Source organism: Meles meles, chromosome 15 (genome assembly GCF_922984935.1).
Source record: "Meles meles chromosome 15, mMelMel3.1 paternal haplotype, whole genome shotgun sequence".
Classification (NCBI taxonomy): Eukaryota; Metazoa; Chordata; class Mammalia; order Carnivora; family Mustelidae; genus Meles; species Meles meles.
This window is the reverse complement of record NC_060080.1, coordinates 18,678,731-18,701,750: the sequence shown is the minus strand read 5'-3', so window position 1 is coordinate 18,701,750 and position 23,020 is coordinate 18,678,731. Positions and strand designations below refer to the sequence as shown.

The following is a 23,020-nucleotide window of genomic DNA, read 5'->3' as shown; positions in this document are numbered from 1 at the left end:
CTCTCTCACTCAAATAAAAAAGTCTTTAAAAAAACAAAACAGGGGGGCACCTGGGTGGCTCAGTGGGTTAAGCCTCTGCCTTCAGCTCAGGTCATGATCTCAGGGTCCTGGGATCGAGCCCCACATTGGGCTCTCTGCTCAGCAAGAAGCCTGCTTCCCCCACTCTCTCTGCCTGCCTCTCTGCCTACTTATGATCTCTCTCTCTCTCTCTGTCAAATAAATAAATAAGATCTTTAAAAAAAAACAAAAACAAAAACAAAAACAGGGGCACCTGGGTGGCTCAGTGGGTTAAATCCTCTGCCTTCAGCTCAGGCCATGATCCCAGGGTCCTGGGATCGAGCCCCACATCGGGCTCTCTGCTAGGCAGGGAGCCTGCTTCCCTTCTTCTCTTCTCTGCCTCTCTCTGCCTACTTGTGATCTCTCTGTCAAATAAATAAATAAAATCTTTAAAAAAAAGAAAGAAAGCAAACATGGAGTCGGCAAAAGGAAAGTTAGATGGACACTCGAATAGAATGGAGAGACCAGAACAGATCATCTGCTTTACAAAAAAGATGTTACAGCAGGCAGGTCAGGAAATAAGTCTTTTCTACAAAGAGTACAATAAACAGGACTTGGCCATGTGACTTGCTCTAGTCAATGGGATGTTAGTACAGTGATACAAGTAAATGCGATTGTGCCTCTGCTCCTGTTATGAGAACACTGACAAGCAGGGTGCTGATTCAAGGATGAGAGACACAGGAGTAGACCTAGACTCAGATCTGTAGCTTAAACTAGTGCTCCCTTAAATGATCTGCAAACATATGAATGAGCCCAGCTGAGATCAGCAAATCCACATCAACTGACACATAATACTTATTATTCCATGCCATGAGATTTTTCTGGCTGTTTACTGAGCAATGCTGACTGATACATCCACATAAACAAATAGAAACCTAGAACATTACTAACAAAAACAGGATGGATAACTGATTTCATATAATGGAATATAGTACAGAAAATAAATGAGGGACAGCAACACACAGCAACATGGATGAGTCTCAAAAAAACTGTAGTAAAACACATATGATTCCATTCATGTTAAGTTTAAATAAAAAGCAAAACAGCATTTCTTTCTCCTACTGAACCTGATGCAAAAGCCACTAGGAGCGCAGAACATGGGAGCCAGAAATTATGATAGGGAGTTGAGGTGGCCCAGAACAGGGAATCAGTCTAAGCAGGGTTCAGAAGACATCTGTACAGGAAAGCTGCCCACCTGCCTGGTGTCAGAGCCTGCGAAGCAGAAGGAGGGTGTTGGTTCAGGGGGAGGTAAGGCAGGGGTGGTCAGAGTGCAAGCAAGGTTAGGGGTATGTCCTACAAAAGTAGTCCAGGACAGAGTGTCAGAAGCAAAGTAGGGTGAGGAATATATCCAAACTGCGGGGTAGGAGAAGAAGCAGCCTGAAGTGGGCTGGAAGGAGCAGCCAACTGCAGCATGTAGAACCAGGAAGGGGTGAAGAGACTAAGCAGGCACGGGGGAGAAGAGGGGTACTGAGTGTCAGAGCCAGAGAGCATGAACAGGTCACTGACACGGGGTGTTGAAGTGGCCTGGGCGACGTGTCAGAGATGCAGCAGGAAGAGAAAGGAACTGAAATGGGAACTCAATCAGGATAAAGACCAAGCAGAGTGAAGAATTCTTCAAGTGGGGGAGGTGGCAACAGGGAAAAAAAAGAGACTGGTGACATAGAGAAGGATTAATCAATCAGTAAATATATTAAGAATAATCGAGGGGTGCCTGGGTTGCTCAGCTGGTTAACCAAGTCTGACTCTTGGTTCTGGCTCGGGTCATGATCTTGGGGTCCTGGGATTGAGCCCAGCATTGGCTCCATGCTTGGTGGGGAGTCTGAGGATTTCTCTCCTTCTACCCCTCCCCTTACCATACTAAAATAAATAAATAAATCTTAAAAAAACAAAAAAACAAACAAAAAAAAAACCAAAACCCCGCTATCCACTGTGGAAGAAATTAAGTTATACATATGGAAAGGAAAAAACTGAAATAAATTCAATGGTGGTGTATTGAGTCTGGAGGTATCTATGTGAACTCATGCTTTTCGTTATGCAAAGACATAGAAAATACACATTGTGGGGCGCCTGGGTGGCTCAGTGGATTAAGCCGCTGCCTTCGGCTCAGGTCATGATCTCAGGGTCCTGGGATCGAGCCCCGCATCGGGCTCTCTGCTCCGCAGGGAGCCTGCTTCCTCCTCTCTCTCTGCCTGCCTCTCTGCCTACTTGTGATCTCTCTCTCTCACTGTCAAATAAATAAAATAAAATCATTAAATTAAAAAAAAAAAAGAAAATACACATTGTAAATAGGTACGTATGTATGTATATGTATGTGTGTATACACCTATAGCTCTCTCCACTCAGAAAGCCTGGGAGTGATGCCATCAAGCAGTAAGCATACCTACTACCCAGATCCTGGCTTCTCGGCACCACTGTCCACGAAAAAGAACCAGGGTTTCTTAGAAAAAGTATGATGAACTATTATTTCAAATTGAGACATGACACCTAAAAGGTAATGTGTGATTCTGAATGGCCTTTGGGTAAAAAGGATGATATCAGATTAAATGGCAAACTTTGAATAGGGCCCAAATATTAGCTCATAGAAGTGTATTAATGTTAAATTCTCAGATGGCCAAAATGTGGTTATACGTGATAAAGTCTCTGTTTGTGGGAAACACAAACACACTAAAGTATTTTGGGTGATGGTCATCAGATTACCAACTTACTCTTGAAGCCTATGGGAAAAAAATTCTTTATAGTGTTTTTAAAACGTTTCTCTCTGTTTATGATTTTATTTCTAAGATTTATTTATTTCAGATAGAGTGGGAGCAGGGGGTAGGGGGAAGAACAGAAGGGAAGAAAAAGGGGAAGGAGATGGGGTGCTTGGGTGGCTCAGGGGGTTAAGCCTCAGCCTTCAGCTCAGGTTATGATCTCAGGGTCCTGGAATTGAGGCCCCTATCCAGCTCTCTGCTCAGCACGGAGCCTGCTTCTCCACCCCCCCGCCCCGCCCCACTGCTGCTCTGCCTACTCTCCCTCTCTCTGTCAAATAAATAAAATCTTAAAAAAAAAAAAAAGAAAAAGGAAGGGGCAGGAGAAGGATGGCTAAAGAATGTCAAGCAAACCCAGCACTGAGCGCAGGGCCAACTAAGGGCTCGATCTCATGACCCAGAAACCATGACCAAGCAGAAACCAAGAGCCAGATACTTAACTGACTGAGAGAGACACCCTGGAGCCCCAATTTATGATTTTTTTTTAAATTTAGTTATTTGACAGAAAGAGAGAGCACAAGCTGACAGAGTAGCAGCCAGAGGGAGAAGGAGAAGCAGGTTCCTTGCTGAGTAAGGAGCCTGACATGGGGCTCGATCCTGCATATGTCTTCGGCTCAGGTCATGATCCCAGGGTCCTGGGAGGTAGTTGCCAAAGGTAGTTGCTCAACCAACTGAGCCACCCAGGTGCCCCTTTATGACTGTTTTAAAATTTAATTATTTAAAAATGAGCAAAACAATTCAGTATTTTTTTAAGATACGTATGTACTTGATAAAACTATGAATAAAAGTAGAAAATGATTAACAAATTCAGAATACAGTATGTCTTTTTTTAATTTTTTTAAAGATTTTATTTATTTATCTGACAGCGAGACAGAGAGATCACAAGTAGGCAGAGAGGCAGACAGAGAGAAAGAGAGAGGGAAGCAGGCTCCCCACTGAGCAGAGAGCAGCGAGCCCGATGCGGGATTCGATCCCAGGACCCTGAGATCATGACCTGAGCAGAAGGCAGTGGCCCAACCCACTGAGCCACCCAGGCGCCCAGAATACAGTATGTCTTGCACAAAATGAAAAGAGATGTGATCAGGGAAAGGGCACATAAGGTATACTAAAATATATTCTGAGCTAGTTATGTTTGTGTGTGTGTGTTTATTTTTTTTTTTAAAGACAGTGTGTGGGGAGAGGCAAAGGGAAAGGCGGGGAGAGAAAGAACCTTTTTTTTTTTTTTTAAATATTTTATTTATCTGACAGAGAGAAATCACAAGCAGGCAGAGAGGCAGGCAGAGAGAGAGGAGGAAGCAGGCTCCCTGCAGAGCAGAGAGCCCGATGCGGGGCTCGATCCCAGGACCCTGAGATCATGACCTGAGGCGAAGGCAGAGGCTTTAACCCACTGAGCCACCCAGGTGCCCCAGAATCTTTTTTTTTTTTAAAGATTTTATTTATTTATTTGAGGGAAAAAGGAGAGAGAGAGAAAGAACATGAGCAGGGAGGGGGTTGACGGAGTGGGAAAAGCAGGCTTCCCGAGGCACAGGTAGCCTGAGGTGGGGCTCAATTCCAGGACCCTGGGATCATGACCTGAGCTACAGGCAGATGTTTAACTGACTGAGCCACCCAGGTTCCCCTAGATATGTAATTTTATTATTTTTTAAAGATTTTATTTATTTGAGACAGAGAATATGAGCAGGGAGAGCAGCAGAGGTAGGAGCAGACTCCATGCTGAGAACGGAAGGCTGACACGGGGCTCAATTCCAGGACCCGGGATCATGATCTCAGCCAAAGACAGATGCTTAACTGACTGAGCCACCCAGGTACCCCAAGTGTTCAACTCTTGATTTCGGCTTAGGTCATGACCTCAGGGCTGTGAGACAGAATCATGTGTTGGGCTTCACACTCATGAGGGAGTCTGCTTAAGATTCTCTCTCTTCCTCTCCCTCTGTCCTTCCCCTCCTGAAGTAAAGAAATCTTAAAAGGAAAAAAAAAACCAACTACATATCTAGTTATACAGGAAAGCCGATAAATTGATAAAAATGATAATCCATAAAACAAACTGAAAGTACTTCATTAATGTCCAAAAATTTCTACTGTCATGACATTTTGTTTCGAGAACTGGTAAGATCCTTGGTTAGTTCTTAAAAACTGCCAACTGAACTGAAAAGAAATTTAAACATGAAAAAATTCAGACAAATAATGAAATGAAGGACTCACCTGTGAGAAATGTTAAATTTCTGGACAATCCTTTTTCCATTGGCTAACCAGATCTGTACATTAGTGATGGGTTCCAGATTGTTTAGTTGAACAGGCAAATTATTTTTATTCTCAACTTCAATACTCTTTGCCTTAGAAACAATTTTTGGTGTGGCACTAAGAAAAGCCAGACAACAAAGTCAGGTGTAAGTTGTTCATTAAGCAGAACTTAATCACTGAACAAACACTATGAAACTTTTACATTAAGTGTACCTCTTAGGAAGATATTAGCAAGTCACAGCTGTTTCCTGAATAATAACATGAAGATACTAATATTACTTATGTCCTTCATATATGATGAATGTAGGATCCTACTGAAATTATACATATCCAAGTAATTTGTAAGACCGTAGAGTGCTATGTAAATATATTATAATTATGTTAATAGTGCCTTACAGAATGGACAATTTAATTAATATCTACTACTTCCCAGGTTAAAATTTCTGTAAGAAATGGTAAGTTCTTAAAACAAAAATAAACAAACAAGTAAAACAAAACAAAAACAAAGTGGGGGAGTGGGCTGGGCTGGTTCAGTCAGAAGAGCTTGTGACTGGGACTCTTGATCCAAAGATCATGAGTTTGAGCCCCATGTTAGGTGTTAAGAATACTGAAATAAATGAATAAATAAAAACACTAACAAAATTCTAAGTTCTTTATAGAATATAAAGGGGGAAACAAACGAAGCAAAGTATTTCCTGGTCATTCTGTAAGTCACATGTGAATATTTTTATATGTGTGGATGAATATACAGATAACTTTATCAATCTTGATAATCTATGAGAATTCATAAAAATAATCACATACCTAACCTCTTTGTACACTGTCATAAAGCATAGTTAGATATGACGAAGACTACAAAATTTAACAATTAAAGGCTTTGACAGGGGTACTAATTTTATCATGCATTTTTTCATTTTTATTACCACAAAATTCAGATACGTAATACAGAACATAATGCTAAAGGCACTGGTAACTATAAAGTGTAACCCTATAATCGAAGCTAGCATATGTACTCTGTACCATTAATGGCTATGCTCAAGTTGGTGGGTGCAAAGGAGAAAAATGATTTACCCATCAATTCTGTCTGAAGTCCTCAGTAATACAGGTCCTTTAATTTGGTAAAATCAAAAAAGCCTTCATGATTTTTTAGTGTACTGTCAGCATATGTTAATTTACATTAAAAGAAACAGGAGTCCTCATAAAAGTTAACATGAAAAATCTCATTTCCAATGAGAGAAATGATAAGCTCTATGGAGCTGGTCTGTATCATAAAATAACGACAAGCTGAATATTAGTCAAGCCTGTATGTGGAAAGCACATTATGAGCCTACTCACCTTCCTAGTCTGTGACCCTGTCCTGAGAAGGGCTGGAATACAGGCTTCGTTGACACACATACTTCATTTTTTTTGTCTTCAACTTTAACATCCACCTCCTCTTTATCAAAAATTCCCTGTAATTCCAAAGGTAACTCCCTTGGAAGGTAAAGAAACAAAGTGATAAAGCTCCCAATGTTTTTTCTTTCTCCAAAAAACTTACTCTCAGAATGCAAACAGAATTGAAAAATATGTAGAAATAAGAGACATATAATCTTTACAATAAAAAAACTAAATGTAATTTTTAAAAAAGATTCTGTTTATTATTTATTTGAAAGAGAGACAGAGATAGTGAGAGAGAGCACGAGCAGGGAGGAAACAGGTTCCCTGCTCAGGGCTGAACCAAATGAACCATCCAGGTGCCCCTAAATGTAGCTTATTTTTTAAGACTTTATTTTAAAGTAACCTTTATACCCAAATGGGGCTCAAACACACATCCTTGAGATCAAGAGTTGCAGGCTCAGATCATGAATCCAGGGTCCTGGAACCAAGCTGTGCTGGGCTCCCCACTCAACAGGGAGCCTGCTTAGACGTTCTCTCCCTCTGCCCTTCCCCCGCTTGAAGGAGCATGTGCTCTCTCTCTCAAATAAGTAAATCTTTGTTATTATTATTATTTTAAGATTTTATTTATTTATTGAGAGATAGAATGAGAGAGGGAGAGAGAGAGCATGAGAGGGAGGAGGGTGAGGGAGAAGCAAACTCAGGGACCCCCCCACCCCATGCGGGATTACATCCTGAGACTCTGGGATCATGACCTAAAAAAGCAGTCGCTTAACCGACTGAGCCACCCAGGTGCCCCTATTTTTTACTATTTTAAAAAGATTTTATTTACTTGACAGAGAGAGCAGGAGAACACAAGCAGGGGGAGCAGCAGAAGGAGAGGGAGAAGCTGGCTCTCCACCGAGTAGAGAGCCTGATGTGGGGCTTGATCCCAGGACCCTGGGATCATAACCTAAGCCAAAGGCAAAAGCTTAACCATCTGAGACACCCAGGTGCCCCTAAATAGATCTTTAGAAAATAGTAATAGGTGTACCCAGATGGTTCACTCGGTTTAGCACCAGACTCGATTTTGGCTCAGGTCATCATCTCAGGGTAGTAGGATCGATTCTGCCATTGAGCCCCACATGGGGCTCTGCACGGAGCTCCACACTTAACAAGGAGTCTGCTTCTCTCCTTCTTCTGCTGCCCCCCACTCAGTGCACACATGCTCTCTCTCTAAAAATAAATAAGTCTTAAAAAAAAAAAAAAGGGACGCCAGAGTGGTTTAGTCCATTAAGCATCTGCCTTTGGCTCAGGTCATGATACCAGGGTCCTGGGATTGAGCCCTGTATCAGTCCAGCCAGCCAGGCACCCCCAACATGGAACTCTTGTTGATCTTGCGTTCGTGAGTTCAAGCCCCATGTTGGGCCTACAGCGTACTTAAAAACAAAACAAAACAAAACAAAACAAAACCCCGCAAAACTGGTGTTGCAACTCCTAGATTTTTCTCTATATATACATTAAAACTCCATGTAATTATTTTATTTTTCCACAAATGGTACTGATCTATATACACTATTCAGTATTCTGTGAACTGTTTTTTTCTTAAAATTTTTAAAAAAAGATTTTATTTATTTACTTGACAGAGAAAGGCACAGTGAGAGAGGGAACACAAGCAGAGGGAGTGGGTGAGGGAGAAGAGGCTTCCTGCTGAGCAGGGAGCCCGATGTGGGGCTCGATCCCAAGACCTGGGATCATGACCTGACCCTAAGGCAGATGCTTAACAACTGAGCCACCCAGTTACCCCTGCAAACTGTTTTTTAAAAACAATATACCACAGAAATCTTCCCATGTTAATATACAAATGTCATTCATTTTACCAAATGCATGCTATTCTGTTATTAAGTAGATAAAATGTTACAAATATATAAAAGGTCCCTTTTTTCTTACTGATTTTTGAGAATTATGTATATATTCCATCCGCATTTCATATATGTAAGAAGTATCCCCAGTCCAGCACTTGTCTTCTGACTGTATGTAAGTGTCTTTTGGTATATAGAACTTTTTAATAGTTACATAATGAAATATATCCATATTTTTATATTGCTTCTGGGATTCATGCCAACTACAGTTATATTCAATAACATGGATTCTTCCAAATGAAACATGCCTAAAATAATCCTTCTATTTACAAAGACTGCTTACCCTTTTTTGATGGAGTTCAGAAACTGCTGACTTGCACCATCAGAGTAACTTCTGAAATCATCATTGACTGTGAATCCATTTTTCCATAATTTTATACTTATATCCACCTGCAAAGCAGTTAAGAAACAAAATGCATTATTAATAAAATATACTAGATTAAAAGTTTGAAAATTTTTTCTATTGTATCTATTTTATGTATCATTCCTTTGTAAAAACTGAGATATAACTGACATATAACATTAGTTTTAGCCATATAACATAATGATTTCATATATGCATATACTGAAGATGATTACCACAGTAGGTTTAGTCAACATCCATTACCAAGCACAACTACAATTTTTCTCGTTTTACTGAGAAACACACACATCACTATGTAAGTTTAATGCATACAGCATTATGGTTTGACTTATATATGTTGTGAAATGATTACCACAATAGGTTCAGTTCATATCCATCATCTTATACAGACACAATGAAAAGAAAAAAGAATTTTCTCCCTGTGATGAGAACTTCAAGGACTTCCTCTCTTAACTGTCCTATGGTATCACAGAGCAGTGTTAACTACAGTCATCACACTATGCACTGTATCCCCAGCACTTACTTGTCTTAAAACTGGAAGTTTACGCCTTTTGACCACCTGCTGCCAAGCCCCCTAAACCCTTTCCAAAATCTAATGTATCATTCTTAAGAGCGAATGTCACGTATAAAATATCCAAAAATAATGTATATGGGGTCCCTTGCTGGCTCAGTCAGGGGGCATGAAAGTCTAGATCTCGGGGTTGTGAGTTTGAGCCCCATGTTGGGCACAGAGTTTACTTAGTTCAGGGCTACTTCAGATTAAATGCAGGACTGATTAAAAAGCTGTTTAAGGGGCGCCTGGGTGGCTCTACTGTTAAGCGTCTGCCGTCAGCTCAGGTCATGATCTCAGGGTCCTGGGAAAGAGCCCCACATCGAGCCCTGCATTGGGCTCCCTACTCAGCAGGAAGCCTGCTTCTCCCTCTCCCACTCCCCCTGCTTGTGTTCCCTCTCTCGTGTGTCTCTGTCAAATAAATAAATAAAATCTTAAAATCAAAACAAAACAAACAACAACAAAAAGTACTGTTTTAAAAGGTATCAGAACAGGGGTGCCTGGGTGGCTCAGCTGGTTGAGCATCTGACTTCAGCTCAGGTCATGATCCCATGAGCCCTGAATTAGGTTCCCTACTCAGCAGGGAGTCTGCCTGTCCCTCCCCTACCAACTGCATGTTCTCTCTCTCTCAATCTCAAATAAATAAATGAAGGAAGGAAGATATCAGACTAGTAAATACTCTCCCTTGTCTCAAGCGTTTATTCAATATACATTTACTGAGTACCTACTAAGTAACAAATGCTCCATTAAGATGTAAGGAAAATAATAATAATAATGATAGCATATATTATTAGCACATCTACCTACCTAGCTATGTATTTAGTGTGTAACAAATCCTGTTTAAAGCACTCTCCCTATATAAACTTATTTACCCCTCCCCAAATCCACACAAGGTAGGTATTAATATCCCTTTATATAGAGAAATGGAAGCACAGACTGATCAAATTATCCAAAGTCACACAGTCAATAAGGGATGGAGCTGGGGCTTGAATCCACATTATTTTATTTTATTTTTTAAAAATATTTTATTAATTTATTTGACAGAAAGAGTGAGATCACAAGTAGGCAGAGAGGCAGGCAGAGAGAGAGGGAGAAGGAGGCTCCCTGCTGAGCAGAGAGCCCAATGCGGGGCTCTATCCCAGGACCCTGAGACCATGACCTGAGCCGAAGGCAGAGGCTTAACCCACTGAGCACCTAGGCATCCCCCCCACTGCCCCCGTTTTTTAAAAGTCATCATCTCACAGTTGTGGGATCAAGCCCCACCTTGGGCTTTGTGGTCAGTGCAGAGTCTGCTTCAGATTCTACCTCTCCCTCTCACTTTCTTTCTCAAATAAATAAAATCTTAAAAAAACAAAACATGGGGCGCCTGGGTGACTCAGTGGGTTAAAGCCTCTGCCTTCGGCTCAGGTCATGATCCCAGGGTCCTGGAATCGAGCCCTGCAACAGGCTCTCTGCTCAGCAGGGAGCCTGCTTCCTCCTCTCTCTCTCTGCCTGCTTCTCTGCCTACTTGTGTTTGCTGTCTATCAAATAAATAAATAAAATCTTTAAAAACAAAACAGGAGAACATGGGGTGCCTGGGAGGCTCAGTGGGTTAAAGCCTCTGCCTTTGGCTCAGGTCATGGTCCCAGGGTCCTGGGATCGAGCCCCGTGATGGGCTCTCTGCTTGGCAGGGAGCCTGCTTCCCCCCCTCTCTCTGCCTGCCTCTCTGCCTACTTGTGATCTCTGTCAAATAAATTAAAAAATTAAAACAAAAACAAAAACAAAAACAAAACAAAACAGGAGAACAGAGGCTCCACACACAGCATGGAGCCCAATGTGGGGCTTGAACTCACAATCCTGAGAAGGCAGATGAGTAGCGGACTGAAAGGACATCAGGTCATAGGAGTTCAGCCAGATAGTTGTTAAACCATTCTGAACACCTACAAACCCAACAGGAGATTGAAGAGAAGAAGAGCAGCAATTCTAGGAACAGAAAACTGACCACTTTCTGAAAGGCAGGATGTGGGGAGAAGTGAACCCGAAAGCAATGGGAAGACAAACCATGGGGGAAAGGGCCAGTTCCCAGCAAGCGGCGGAGCAGCACAGCACAAAATCAGAACTTTTAGGAGTCTGCTCCACTGAGAGAAGTCACTCCAGAAGCTATGCAAGGGTGGAGCCCTTGCGGGGACAGTGTGATCTCAGGACCCGCAGGGTCACTGAAAGATCGGGGGTGTCTGAGTGTGGCAGAGCTCACAGGTTATTGGAGCAGGGAAGCCAACTACAGAGATGCAGCCGAGGAGTGAGCTCTCAGCTCAAGGTTACCTTAAACTGTAATCCGAGGCACAGTCAGGGCACCACTCACTGAGAAGGGACCCCATAAGTGGCAGATCCAGGGAGACTCACCTTTCTCCTCTGGAGACAGGTATCTGCTGGGTTTGGAGACTCCAAACAGGGCTGTGCGTCAGAGACAGAAACACTTGGTGACAGGCCAGGTGAGCTCAGAACATAGCTGGAGACCAGGGAGACGGGATGGATTGACCCCTTTTCTCTGAGGATGCTCTGAGGAGCAGGCCCCCAGCTCTCTGCTCCCACGGGGGCGGAGAATGGGAGGCTACCATTTTCATTCCTGTCCTCCAGAGCTCTACAGAAAGCGTTCAGATAACAAAAACTCCCAAGCATGAACTTGAACAGATTTCTTAGCCTGGCCCCTGGCAAGGGCAGTGTAATTCTGCCTGGGGCAAAGACATTTGAGAACCACTACACCAGGACCCCCCGCCAGAAGATCAGCAAAAACATCCAGCCAAGACCAAGCTCACAAATCAAGAAGAACAGGAGGACTCCAGAGCTAGGGGAAAGCAATTCATGGAATTCATGGCTTTCTCCCCATGATCCTTTAGTCTTGCGAAGTTAAATTAATTTTTTTTAATTTTATTTTTTTCTTACTCTAATTTTTTAAACTTTTCCTCTTTTAATGTTTTTTTAACTAGTTTATCTTAACAATACCTTTCTAGGGGCGCCTGGGTGGCTCAGTGGGTTAAGCCTCTGCATTTGGCTCAGGTCATGATTTCAGGGTCCTGGGATTGAGGCCCGCATCTGGCTCTCTGCTCAGCAGGGAGCCTGCTTCCCCTCTCCCAACCTGCTTATCTGCCTACTTGTGATCTCTCTCTGTCAAATAAATAAATAAAATCTCAAAAAACCCCACAACAGTACCTTTCTAAAAAAAATCTTTTTAAACCTTCATTATCATAGTTACATTTTATCCTTCATTGTATTTAACCTTATTTTTTGTATACATAGAGTTTTTTTTTTTTTTTCCTCTAAAAAATCTTGGGATATAATTTCTTCTAATAGATCAAAATATGCCCAAAATCTAACACAGGGCTTTGTTCTAGTCTCCAGCCTGAGCACATTCTCTCCTCTTTTTTTTTTCTTTTTCTTCTTTCTTTTTCCAACCAACTTATCTTATCAATTCATATTTTAGAATTTTTTTTAAACTTTTATCTTTACAGTCATATTCCATCCCTTCATTGTATTTGCCCTTATCTTTGTGTATATATATGTTTTTCTTTCTTTAAAATTTTGGGAGGTAGTTTCTTCTAGGAGACCAAAATACAAAATCAAGTGGGTGGCTCTATTCTATTCACCAGTCTAACATATATACATATATTGTTTAATTTCTTTTTACCCCTTTCTTCTCTCCCCGGTTTGGGGTCTCTTTTGATTTGGTTGGCATACTTTTTCGGGGGTATTTGCCACCCTCTTAGTATTTTATTCTCTCATTCATTTATTCTTTTTTTTTTCTTAAGATTTTATTTATTTATTTGACAGACAGAGATCACAAGTAGGCAGAGAGGCAGGCAGAGAAAAGAGTGGGGGAAGCAGGCTCCACGCTGAGCAGAGAGGCCGAGATGAGATGCGGGCTCGATCCCAGGACCCTGAGATCACAACCCGAGCTTAAGGCAGAGGCTTAACCCACTGAGCCACCCAGGTGCCCTCGTTCATTTATTCTTATCTGAATAAAATGACAAGACGGAAAAACTCACCACAAGAAAAAAAAAAAAAAAGGAACAAGAGGCAGTACCAATGACTAGGGACCTAATCAATACAGATATTGGTAAATGTCAGATCTAGAGTTCAGAATGACAATTCTCAAGGTGCTAGCCAGGTTCAAAAAAGGCATGGAAGATATTAGAGAAACCCCTTCTAGAGAAATAAAAGAACTAAAATCTAACCAAGCTGAAATTATTAAAAAAGGTATTAATGCAATCAAGAATGAAGGCTCTTACTGCTAGAATAAATGAGGCAGAAGAGAGAATTAGGGATATAGAAGACCAAATAATGGGGAATAAAGAAGCTGAGCAAAAGAGAGACAAACAACTACTGGACCACAAGGGGAACATCTGAGAGATAAGTGATACCATAAGATGAAACAACATTAGAATAATCGGGATTCCAGAAGAAGAAGAAAGAGAGAGATGGGAAGAAAGAATATTGGAACAAATGACAGCAGAGAATTTCCCTGATTTGGCAAAGACAGCAAGCATCAAAATCCAGGAGACACAGAGAATCCTCCTCAAAATCCACAAAAATAGGTCCACACCCCGTTATCTAATAGTAAAACTTACAAGTCTCAGTGACAAAGAGAAAATCCCAAAAAGACCCCGAATAGCCAGAGGAATGTTGAAAAAGAAAGCCAAAGTTGATGGCATCACAGTTCCAGACTTCAAGCTCTATTACAAAGCTGTAATCATCAAGACAGTATGGTACTGGCACAAAAACAGACACATAGATTAATGGAACTGAATAGAGAGCCCAGAAATAGACCCTCATCTCTATGGTCAACTGATCTTCAACAAAGCAGGAAAGAATGTCCAATGGAAAAAAAAAGTCTTTTCAACAAATGGTGTTGGGAAAATTGGACAGCCACATGCAGAAAAATGTGGACCATTTCCTTATAACACACACAAAAATAGACTCAAAATGGATGAAAAACCTCAATGTGAGATAGGAATCCATCAAAATCCTTGAGAACACAGGCAGCAACCTTTTCGACCTCAGCCACAGAAATTTCTTCCTAGAAACATCGCCAAAGGCAAGGGAAGCGAGGGCAAAAATGAACTATTGGGACTTCATCAAGATCAAAAGCTTTTGCACAGCAAAGGAAACAATCAATAACACCAAAAGACAAAAACAAAGATATTCACAAACAACATATCAGATAAAGGGCTAGTATCCAAAGTCTATAAAGAACTAATCAAACTCAACACCCAAAGAACAAAAAATCCAATCAAGAAATGGGCAGAGGACATGAACAGACATTTCTGCAAAAAAGACATACAGATCGCCAACAGACACATGAAAAAGCCTTCCACATCACCCAGCATCAGGGAAATACAAATCGAAACTACAGTGAGACACCACCTCACACCAGTTAGAATGGCTAAAATTAACAAGTCAGGAAACAACAGATGTTGGAGAGGATGCGGAGAAAGGGGAACCCTCTTACACCGTTGGGGGGAATGCAAGCTGGTGCAGTCACTCTGGAAAACAGCATGGAGGTTCTTCAAAAAGTTGAAAATCGAGCTACCCTATGACCCAGCAATTGCACTACTGGGTATTTACCCTGAAGATACAAAGGTAGTGATCCCAAGGGGCATGTGCACTTAAATGTTTATAGCAGCAATGTCCACAATAGCCAAAATATGGAAAGAACCTAGATGTCCATCAACAGATGAATGGATAAAGAAGATGTGGGGTGTGTGTGTGTGTGTAGACACACACACACACACACACACACACACACACACACTCACACTGGAATACTATGCAGCCATCAAAAGAAATGAAATCTTGCCATTTGCAATGACTTGGATGGAACTAGGGTATTATGCTGAGTAAAATAAGTCAATCAGAGAAAGACAATTATCATATGATCTCTCTGATATGAGGAATCTGAAAGGCAGAGTGGGAGGTTTGGGGGACAGAGAAGGAAAAATGAAACAAGATAGGATCAGGAGGGAGACAAACCATAAGAGACTCAATCTCACAGAACAAACTGAGGTTTGCTGGGGGCGGGTAGTAGGGAGAGGGTGGTTGGGTTATGGGCATTGGGGAGGGTATGTAATATGGTGAGTGCTGTGAAATGTATACGCCTGACAATTCACAGACCTGTACCCCTGGGGCAAATAATACATTATGTTAATAAAAACAATTAAAAAAAAAAAAGAAGAGGACACTTAAGCCACTGAGCCACCCAGGCACCCCTTGAATCCACACTTTTTTTTTGGAAGATATTTTTATTTATTTATTGACAGAGAGAGAGAGAGATCACAAGTAGGCAGAGGCAGGCGGTGCGGGGCGGGGGTGTGGGGTGGAAGCAGGCTCCCGGCTGAGCAGAGAGCCTGATGCAGGGCTTGATCCCAGGACTCTGAGACCATGACCTGAGCTGAAGGCAGAGGCTTAACCCACTGAGCCACCCAGGTGCCCTGAATCCATACTTTTAACCATTTAACTATACTGCCCTTTATAACCAAGTCTCTGCTCTCAGGGTATTCACATAAAAGAGAAGAAAGCAAATAGGAGAAGAACTATTCCTTCATAAAGACACTGAGGAAAACAGACGAAACTGAAAAACAGGGGCGCCTGGGTGGCTCAGCTGGTTAAGTGTCTGATTCCTGGCTCCAGATCACCACCCAAGCCAAACCGACAGTTGGACACTTAAACCACTACACCACCCCGCACCCCTAAGCGTCCAGACTCTTGATTTCAGCTCAGGTTTTGATCTTAGCATTGTGAGTTTAAGCCCTGTGTTGGGCTCCACACTGGGGATGGAGCCTACTTAAAAGAAACAAAATTCCAAAATTGATAACACACTCATATGAGACTATAATGTCTGAAAGAGAGGGAATGTTCAGGAAACGAGCTCTTAGAAACTGAAATTGGAAATTGAATAAAAAGACTGATATATATATATATGATATATATCTTTGACCTTATATGTACTATATAAGGTCAAAGATAGATCCCAATTGAAGTAGAGCAAAATTACAAAGAGGTGGAACACAGAAGAAACAATAAAAAATTAAGAGGCTTGGTCCAAGAGGTCCAATATGTATGTAAAAGCATTCTAGAGAGACCAGCAATGGAGGAGAGCAAAATACCGATAAAGCAACATAAGAAAATGTCCTAGAATGGTAAAACATGAGTTTCCAGATTGAATGAATAAAAAAGGACCCACCATCAAGGCCCATAAGAACACAGGGTTAAAGATTCTAATAGCTTTCAGTGAGTAAAAACATGCCACATACAAAGGCTCAGGTACCATGGGGCACCTGGGTGGCTCGGTCGATTAACCACTGACCACTGGTTTCAGTTCGAGTCCTGATCTCAGAGCCCATATGGGGCTCCCTGCTCAGCATGGAGTCTGCTTGGGATTCTTTCTCTTTCTCTTTCCTGGGTCCCTCCACCTGCTCACTCACACAGGTGCACAAGTGCTCTCTCTAATAAATAAATAAATCTTAAAACAAAACAGAACAAAACCCACAACAAAGGCTGAGTTACCAGAACAGCATTCTATCAATCAAGTGTGAAGACAGAATAAAGGCAAATTCAGGCTTGTAAGGTTTTAAGCTATCTACTTCCAAGGCACTCTCCTCACACACACTGTCTTATAAAGCTATCCTAAGCCTGGCTTCATCAAGGACACACTTACTAGCAACCAGCATATTCCCCACCAAATGGCAAGCAAAAAATACGGTAATTACTAGAACAGTTTGGTGTCACTGCCTGCATTCCTTCCAAGGCACCGTCGGTTTTAACCACCATCACTTCTGCAGTATTAGCACAAAATCAACACAGTGACAAGGGTAAACAATATCTTACTATTATTATGAAAACAGTTTTGACCTCATGGACCCAAAATATGGTCTCTATTTTGAGAAACACTGGATGAGAAAAAAGTTATGGACGTTTACCTGCTTTTTCTGTTCAGTGGGAGACATGCATTTGGCACCAACCTTCTCAGCTTCCTCAAAAAGGCTGTCAACAAAATATTCACAATTTCTTTGTCGATCATCACCAAGAGGTTGGTTGTCAGATCCTGTTTCACAAACCCTACACACACAAAAAAAGAATATTAAGCACTACCATTACTTTTCCAAAAATTTACATGAATTTCTAGTTAAAGGGTCCTGAACAGAAATGCCTCCAGTTCTGCAGTTTAGACCCACTTCTAAATTAAGATTCTAGCAAATATGTGAACTTGGGAAGTCATTAACCTTCCCGGTCCAGAGCAGGGTTTTGTCAACTTCAGTCTACTGACATCTGGGGAGGGATAATTCTTTGTTGTGTGGGCTGCCCTATTATTGTAGGATATTTGGTAGCATCCGTGGCCTTTACCCACTAGATGCCCAGATCATGCATACTCCACCCACCCCACCTCCAGTGTTACAATACCTAAAACCATCTCTAGACATTGCCAGGTTATCTTCTGCGGGACAAAAATCTTACCAGGTCGAAAATTACTGGTCCAGATTTTAAAAAAAAAAAGTTCTTCCCAAAAAGCTCAAAATAGCTTTATTTATTAATTCTTGAAGATTTTATTTATTTGACAGAGAGAGAGCACAAGCAGGGGAGCAGCAGGGAGAGGGAGAAGCAGGCTCCTGTTCTGCAGAGCAAGGAGCACAATGCAGGGCTTGACTGCAGGATACCGGGATCACAACCCAAGCTGAAGGCAGATGCTTAACCAACTAAGCCATGTGCCCCTCAAAATAGCTTTACAAGGGGTTACTATGTATCTTCTGGTAATAAAAAGCACTTAAAAAAAAGATTTTATGTATTTACTTGAAAAAGAGCAAGAGCATGAGTTGCAGGGAGGGGCAGGAGGAGAGGGAGAAGCAGACTCTGCACTTAGTGGGGAGCCCACAGTGGGGCTTGATTCCAGGACCCTGGAATCATTACTTGAGCTGAAGGCAAACCCTTAACCAACTGAGCCACCCAGGTGCTCCAATAGAAAGCACTTGAAACTAAAGGCAGTAATGTGCCAGAACAGTCCTAATCATACTTCTGACTGATTGTATATACAGAGTGAGATTTCCCACTTAAGATTTTTGATTTGTAGTAGTCTGACATTCAGTACTATTTTTTAAAATATTTTTATTTATTTATTTGACAGACAGAGATCACAAGTAGGCAGAGAGGCAGGCAGAGAGAGAAGGAGGGGAAGCAGGCTCCCAGCTAAGCAGAGCCCCCCAATGCAGGGCTCGATCCCAGGACCCTGGGATCATGACCTGAGCCGAAGGCAGAGGCTTTAACCCACTGAGCCACCCAGACGCCCCTCAGTACTATTTTTTTTTTTAAAGATTTTATTTATTTATTTGTCAGAGAGAGAGAGAGATATCACAAGCAGGCAGAGAGGCAGTCAGAGGTGGAGAGAGAAGCAGGCTCCCCGCTGAGCAGAGAGCTCGATGCGGGACTCCATCCCAGGACTCTGAGATCATGACCTGAGCCGAAGGCAGCAGCTGAACCCACTGAGCCACCCAGGCGTCCCAGTACTATTTTTTTAATTGAGGTATAATCAACATGTTAGTTTCTGATGTACAACATGATTTGTATTTGTATATACTATGAAATGATTACAATAGTAAGTCTAGTTAACATCTATCACCATACACAGAGAAATTTTTTTCTTGTGATCAGAACTTTTAAGGTGTAATTTTTTGGCAACTTTCCAATATGCATAGAATATTTTTAACTATAATTGTCATGCTATCTATTACATTCTCTTTACTTATTTTATAACTGAAAGTTTATACCTTTTGACTCCCTTCGTCCATTTTGCCTACCCTCCATCTACTAGTTTTCATTTTGCATTTGTATTTTATCATCTAAGAAATAATACTGAAAATTTTGTTTGACAGAAAAGATGGTTTCTGACCAAACTTTTAAAAGTCATACAGAAAATTCATACATGTCCTGAACTGTAACTTCTCAGATTTCATAAATAACATTTTTGCAGCTCTCATACTGTGCCAGGAACCATAAGGTAAGATACTCTCAACCACATTTTTAGAGGAAAGAAAATGAGTCACAGAAAGGTTAAGTTACATGAGGTTAGAGGTAGTAAGTGGCAAAGACATTAAAACACTATTAATCTGCCTTCCACATCTCGTCTATGATATGCTATAAAGATTCTCTTAATAGCTAACATTTATTAAGCATTTAATATATTTTGAGAACGATTTTAAGTACTTTACATGAGTTAACTCATTCAATCCTCACAATGACCTAAAAAGGCACATATTTTCATCCCCATTTAGCACATCAAAAAACCCGCTTAAGCCAAAAACAAAACAAAACAAAAAGAGGTAAAATTTAAAAAAAAGAGGGGGCGCCTGGGTGGCTCAGTTGGTTAAGTTTCTGCCTTCAGCCCAGGTTGTGATCCTGGGGTCCTGGGATCCACCCACATTGTCAGAGCTCCCTGCTAAGCAGGGAGCCTGCTTCTCCCTCTCCCTCTGCTCCGCCCCCCCCCACCCCTAAGCAATTTGCTCAAGATCACAAAGCTATTGTGAGGCAGAGTTGGAAACTGAACCTAGGTTACCAGTGCCTGTGCTCTTAATCACTGTGCCAGACAAAATAGTCATCTCTATGTTATTATTAAAATGCTAACACTCAGAGCAGTATTTTAATTTAGGTATACTCTTTTTACTCTGCTAGATAATCTCTCTATATACATTCTTAAGACGGTTCATATTATCACAAAGTATTAATTATGCCTTTCTGAAAGCAATGGCATACTTCTTACATAAAAATCATCACATTCTAAGATGATTTCTCACAATACTAATGATCTTCCCCTCTTTAATCAGTATAGCTATGAAGCAGTAGAGGATGCTGTCTAATGAGAGTTCAGGCTTTGGTGTCTGTATTTAGGTACTGAGTCACACTGACTCTGGGCGAGAAACCTAGCAGCCTCTACGTGATTTGGATTTTTTTCATCTGCAAAATGCAGACACTAGCACATATCTTACATGGTTGCTGCGAATATTACAGCAAACACATACAAAAGCGATACCTGATATACAATACATATCAGTACACATGCTGGCGCACAGTATTAGATATGTGTATTATTAGGACCACTGAATGCTCTCTGGTATTTGCCAGAAAAAGTGGACTTTGGCTGCCTCCATCTTTTTTTTTTTAATATATTTTTTAAAGATTATATTTATTTGAGAGAGAGAGAGACGAGAGAGAGAGAGAGAAAGAGAGGAGGGCAGGGTCAGAGAACAAGCAGACTCCCACTGAACAAGGAGCCCAATGCAGGCTTGATCCTAGGACCCCAAGATCATAACCTCAGCTGAAGTCAGACATTTAACAAACTGAGCCACCCAGGTGCCCCTGGCTGCCTCCATTTTGACCTCACTTTCTAGTTGGGTTCTTTCAAGATTGTTTCGTGGCTCAGGTGAAAGACCCTGAGGCCAAAGCATCCCCTGATGGGAACTGAAACTATCCCTCAAGTAATAAGGACTGCCCGGAACCAGCAAAGACCCAGCCCACTACTGACTGACTCCCAGACAATGATCAATTTGACCCACAGCCTACCTGCACACACCCACCCACTTTTGTCCCATAGTTACCTTAAATAAACCTGGTAGCATTTTTGGCACTCTGGAGACAGTATGAAACACTGGTCTGCTGTCTTTTCCAGCACTGGCCTCACTGAAATAAATTCCTCACCTGTTTCACTGCCTTTGGATTTTGTCATTGTCCAGTGCCTGAGCCTGCTTCCCTCTCTCTCTCTCTCTCTGCCTGCCTCTCTGCCTGCTTGTGGTCTCTCTCTGTCAAATAAATAAATAAAATCTTAAAAAAAAAAAAAAAAGACAATAAAGCTGAGCATCTAAAGTAGCTTTAGTCCTTTATCTTACCTATTTGATATGCAAATTCTATTAAGCCTCATTTTGTTAATTCAAGTCATTCAAAAATTTATTGAGTACTTTACGGTAGGTGGTAAGGAGATAGAAAGATGAGCAAAAAATAGTCTAGTTTTTTGTTTTTTTATGATTTTATTCATTTATCTGTCAGAAAGACAGAGAGCAAGAGAGTGAGCACAGGCAGACAGAATAGCAGGCAGAGGGAGAAGCAGGCTCCCTGCTGAGCAAGGAGCAGGATGTGGGACTCCATTCCAGGGCGCTTAACCAACTGAGCCACCCAGGTGTCCCAATAGTCTAGGTTTTTAAGAGGTTCAGAGTACATGGCGTAGAGATGCATTATAAACAGCTCTATGCCCACAAATTTGGTAACTTCGATAGGCCAATTCCTTGAAAGGGACAATCCACCAAAATTTTAGGAACACACACAAAGGCTCATATCTATTAAGAAAACTGAGCCAATAATTCACAATCTTCCAAAACAGAAACCACTAGGCAGAAAAGATTTCACTAGTGGGTGGCTCAGATAGTTAAGCTTCACTGACCAGACCATCTGCTCAGGTCATGACACTAGGGTCTTGGGATAGAGCCCAGTGTGGGGCTCCCTGCTGAGGAGAGCATCTCCCTCTGCCTCTCAGCTCCGTCCCCCACTGGCTCCCACATGCACCTGTGTGCACATGCATCTCTCCCTCAAATAAATAAATAAAATAAAAATCTTAAAAACATAAGATTTCACTAGTAAATTCTATCAAACATTTAAGGAAGAAATGATACCAATTATCTACAATGTCTTCAAGAAAATAAAAGCAGAAGGAACTCTTTTAACTCCAATTCTTTGTTTTGCTCAGGTAATGATCTCATGAGGCTCTCCGCTCAGTGAGTCTGAGATTCTCCTCCCCTTGCTCCTTCGCCTGCCTTCCCCTTGCTCATATGTGCACACACTCTGTCTCCCTCTATTTCTAAAATTAATAAATCTTTAAAAAAATAAAAATAAAGTTAAAACCAGACAAAGACATTTCAAAAAAGGAAAAAAAAAACAGTATTGATGTAGTTTTTGAATGTACGTGAGGTCTGGAGCCAAGAAAGAATTTTTTTTTTTAAGATTTTATTTATTTATTTGACAGACAGAGATCACAAGTAGGCAGAGAGGCAGGCAGAGAGAGAGGGGAAGAAGCAGGCTCCCCGCAGAGCAGAGAGCCCAATGTGGGGCTCTATCCCAGTACCCTGGGATCATGACCTGAGCCGAAGGCAGAGGCTTTAACCCGCTGAGCCACCCAGGCACCCCGAGAAAGAATTTTTGAGACACCTTTGGTGCAGAAATGGTGATTTTATTAAAGGATGGGGACAGGACCCACAGGCAGAAAAGAGCCGCTGCTCAGAGGTTGAGAAGGGTGCCCAGGGGGAGATAAGGAAAAAGGGAAGTTTTCAAAAGAACTTTCATATGCTAAAGAGTACCTACCAGATACCTGAGGCCTTGCCTCGGTTAAATTAAGGTTGTTTTTCCCCTCCAATAAAGCAATTAACATTAAAATAACTGAGTTTGCTTCTGGACTTAGGTTTTTGTTAAGAATCCTTTTTTTTTTTTTTTTTGTAAATCACTAAGATGTTTGTAAACTGATGAAGACTCTTGGACTGTGGTCTCTATTAAGCATTTGTTTTTTCCTTCCCTTAGTTTAAGAGCAGGCAACAGTGCCTGAGGAGTGTACACGTTATCCCACCTGGGAGTTGGGGGGATTGTGAGATGTCAGCCTGTGCTTTACCCTCAGCTTAGCTTCTGCTCCCTCACCAGTATCTCTCATGAACACAGATGGAAAAATCCTTACTGCAACCAAGAAGGATTTATTCCAGGTATGCAAGGCTGATCCAACATGAGAAAACCA

The 23,020-nt window shown here is 41.5% G+C and overlaps 1 protein-coding gene across 5 annotated transcripts in view; it reads right to left on the bottom strand.

Moving 5' to 3' along the window:
• UBXN2A (UBX domain protein 2A) overlaps positions 1–23,020 on the bottom strand; it is a 55,614-nt gene that overhangs the window by 15,945 nt on the left and 16,649 nt on the right. For all 5 annotated transcript variants that reach the window (XM_045978601.1, XM_045978600.1, XM_045978602.1 and 2 more), the window contains 4 exons: positions 17,187–17,325; positions 8,604–8,710; positions 6,381–6,518; positions 5,007–5,162 (listed from right to left, as the gene is read on the bottom strand). In XM_045978601.1, coding sequence (XP_045834557.1) covers positions 5,007–5,162; positions 6,381–6,518; positions 8,604–8,710; positions 17,187–17,325 — 540 coding nt within the window. The remainder of the gene's footprint in view (positions 1–5,006; positions 5,163–6,380; positions 6,519–8,603; positions 8,711–17,186; positions 17,326–23,020) is intronic.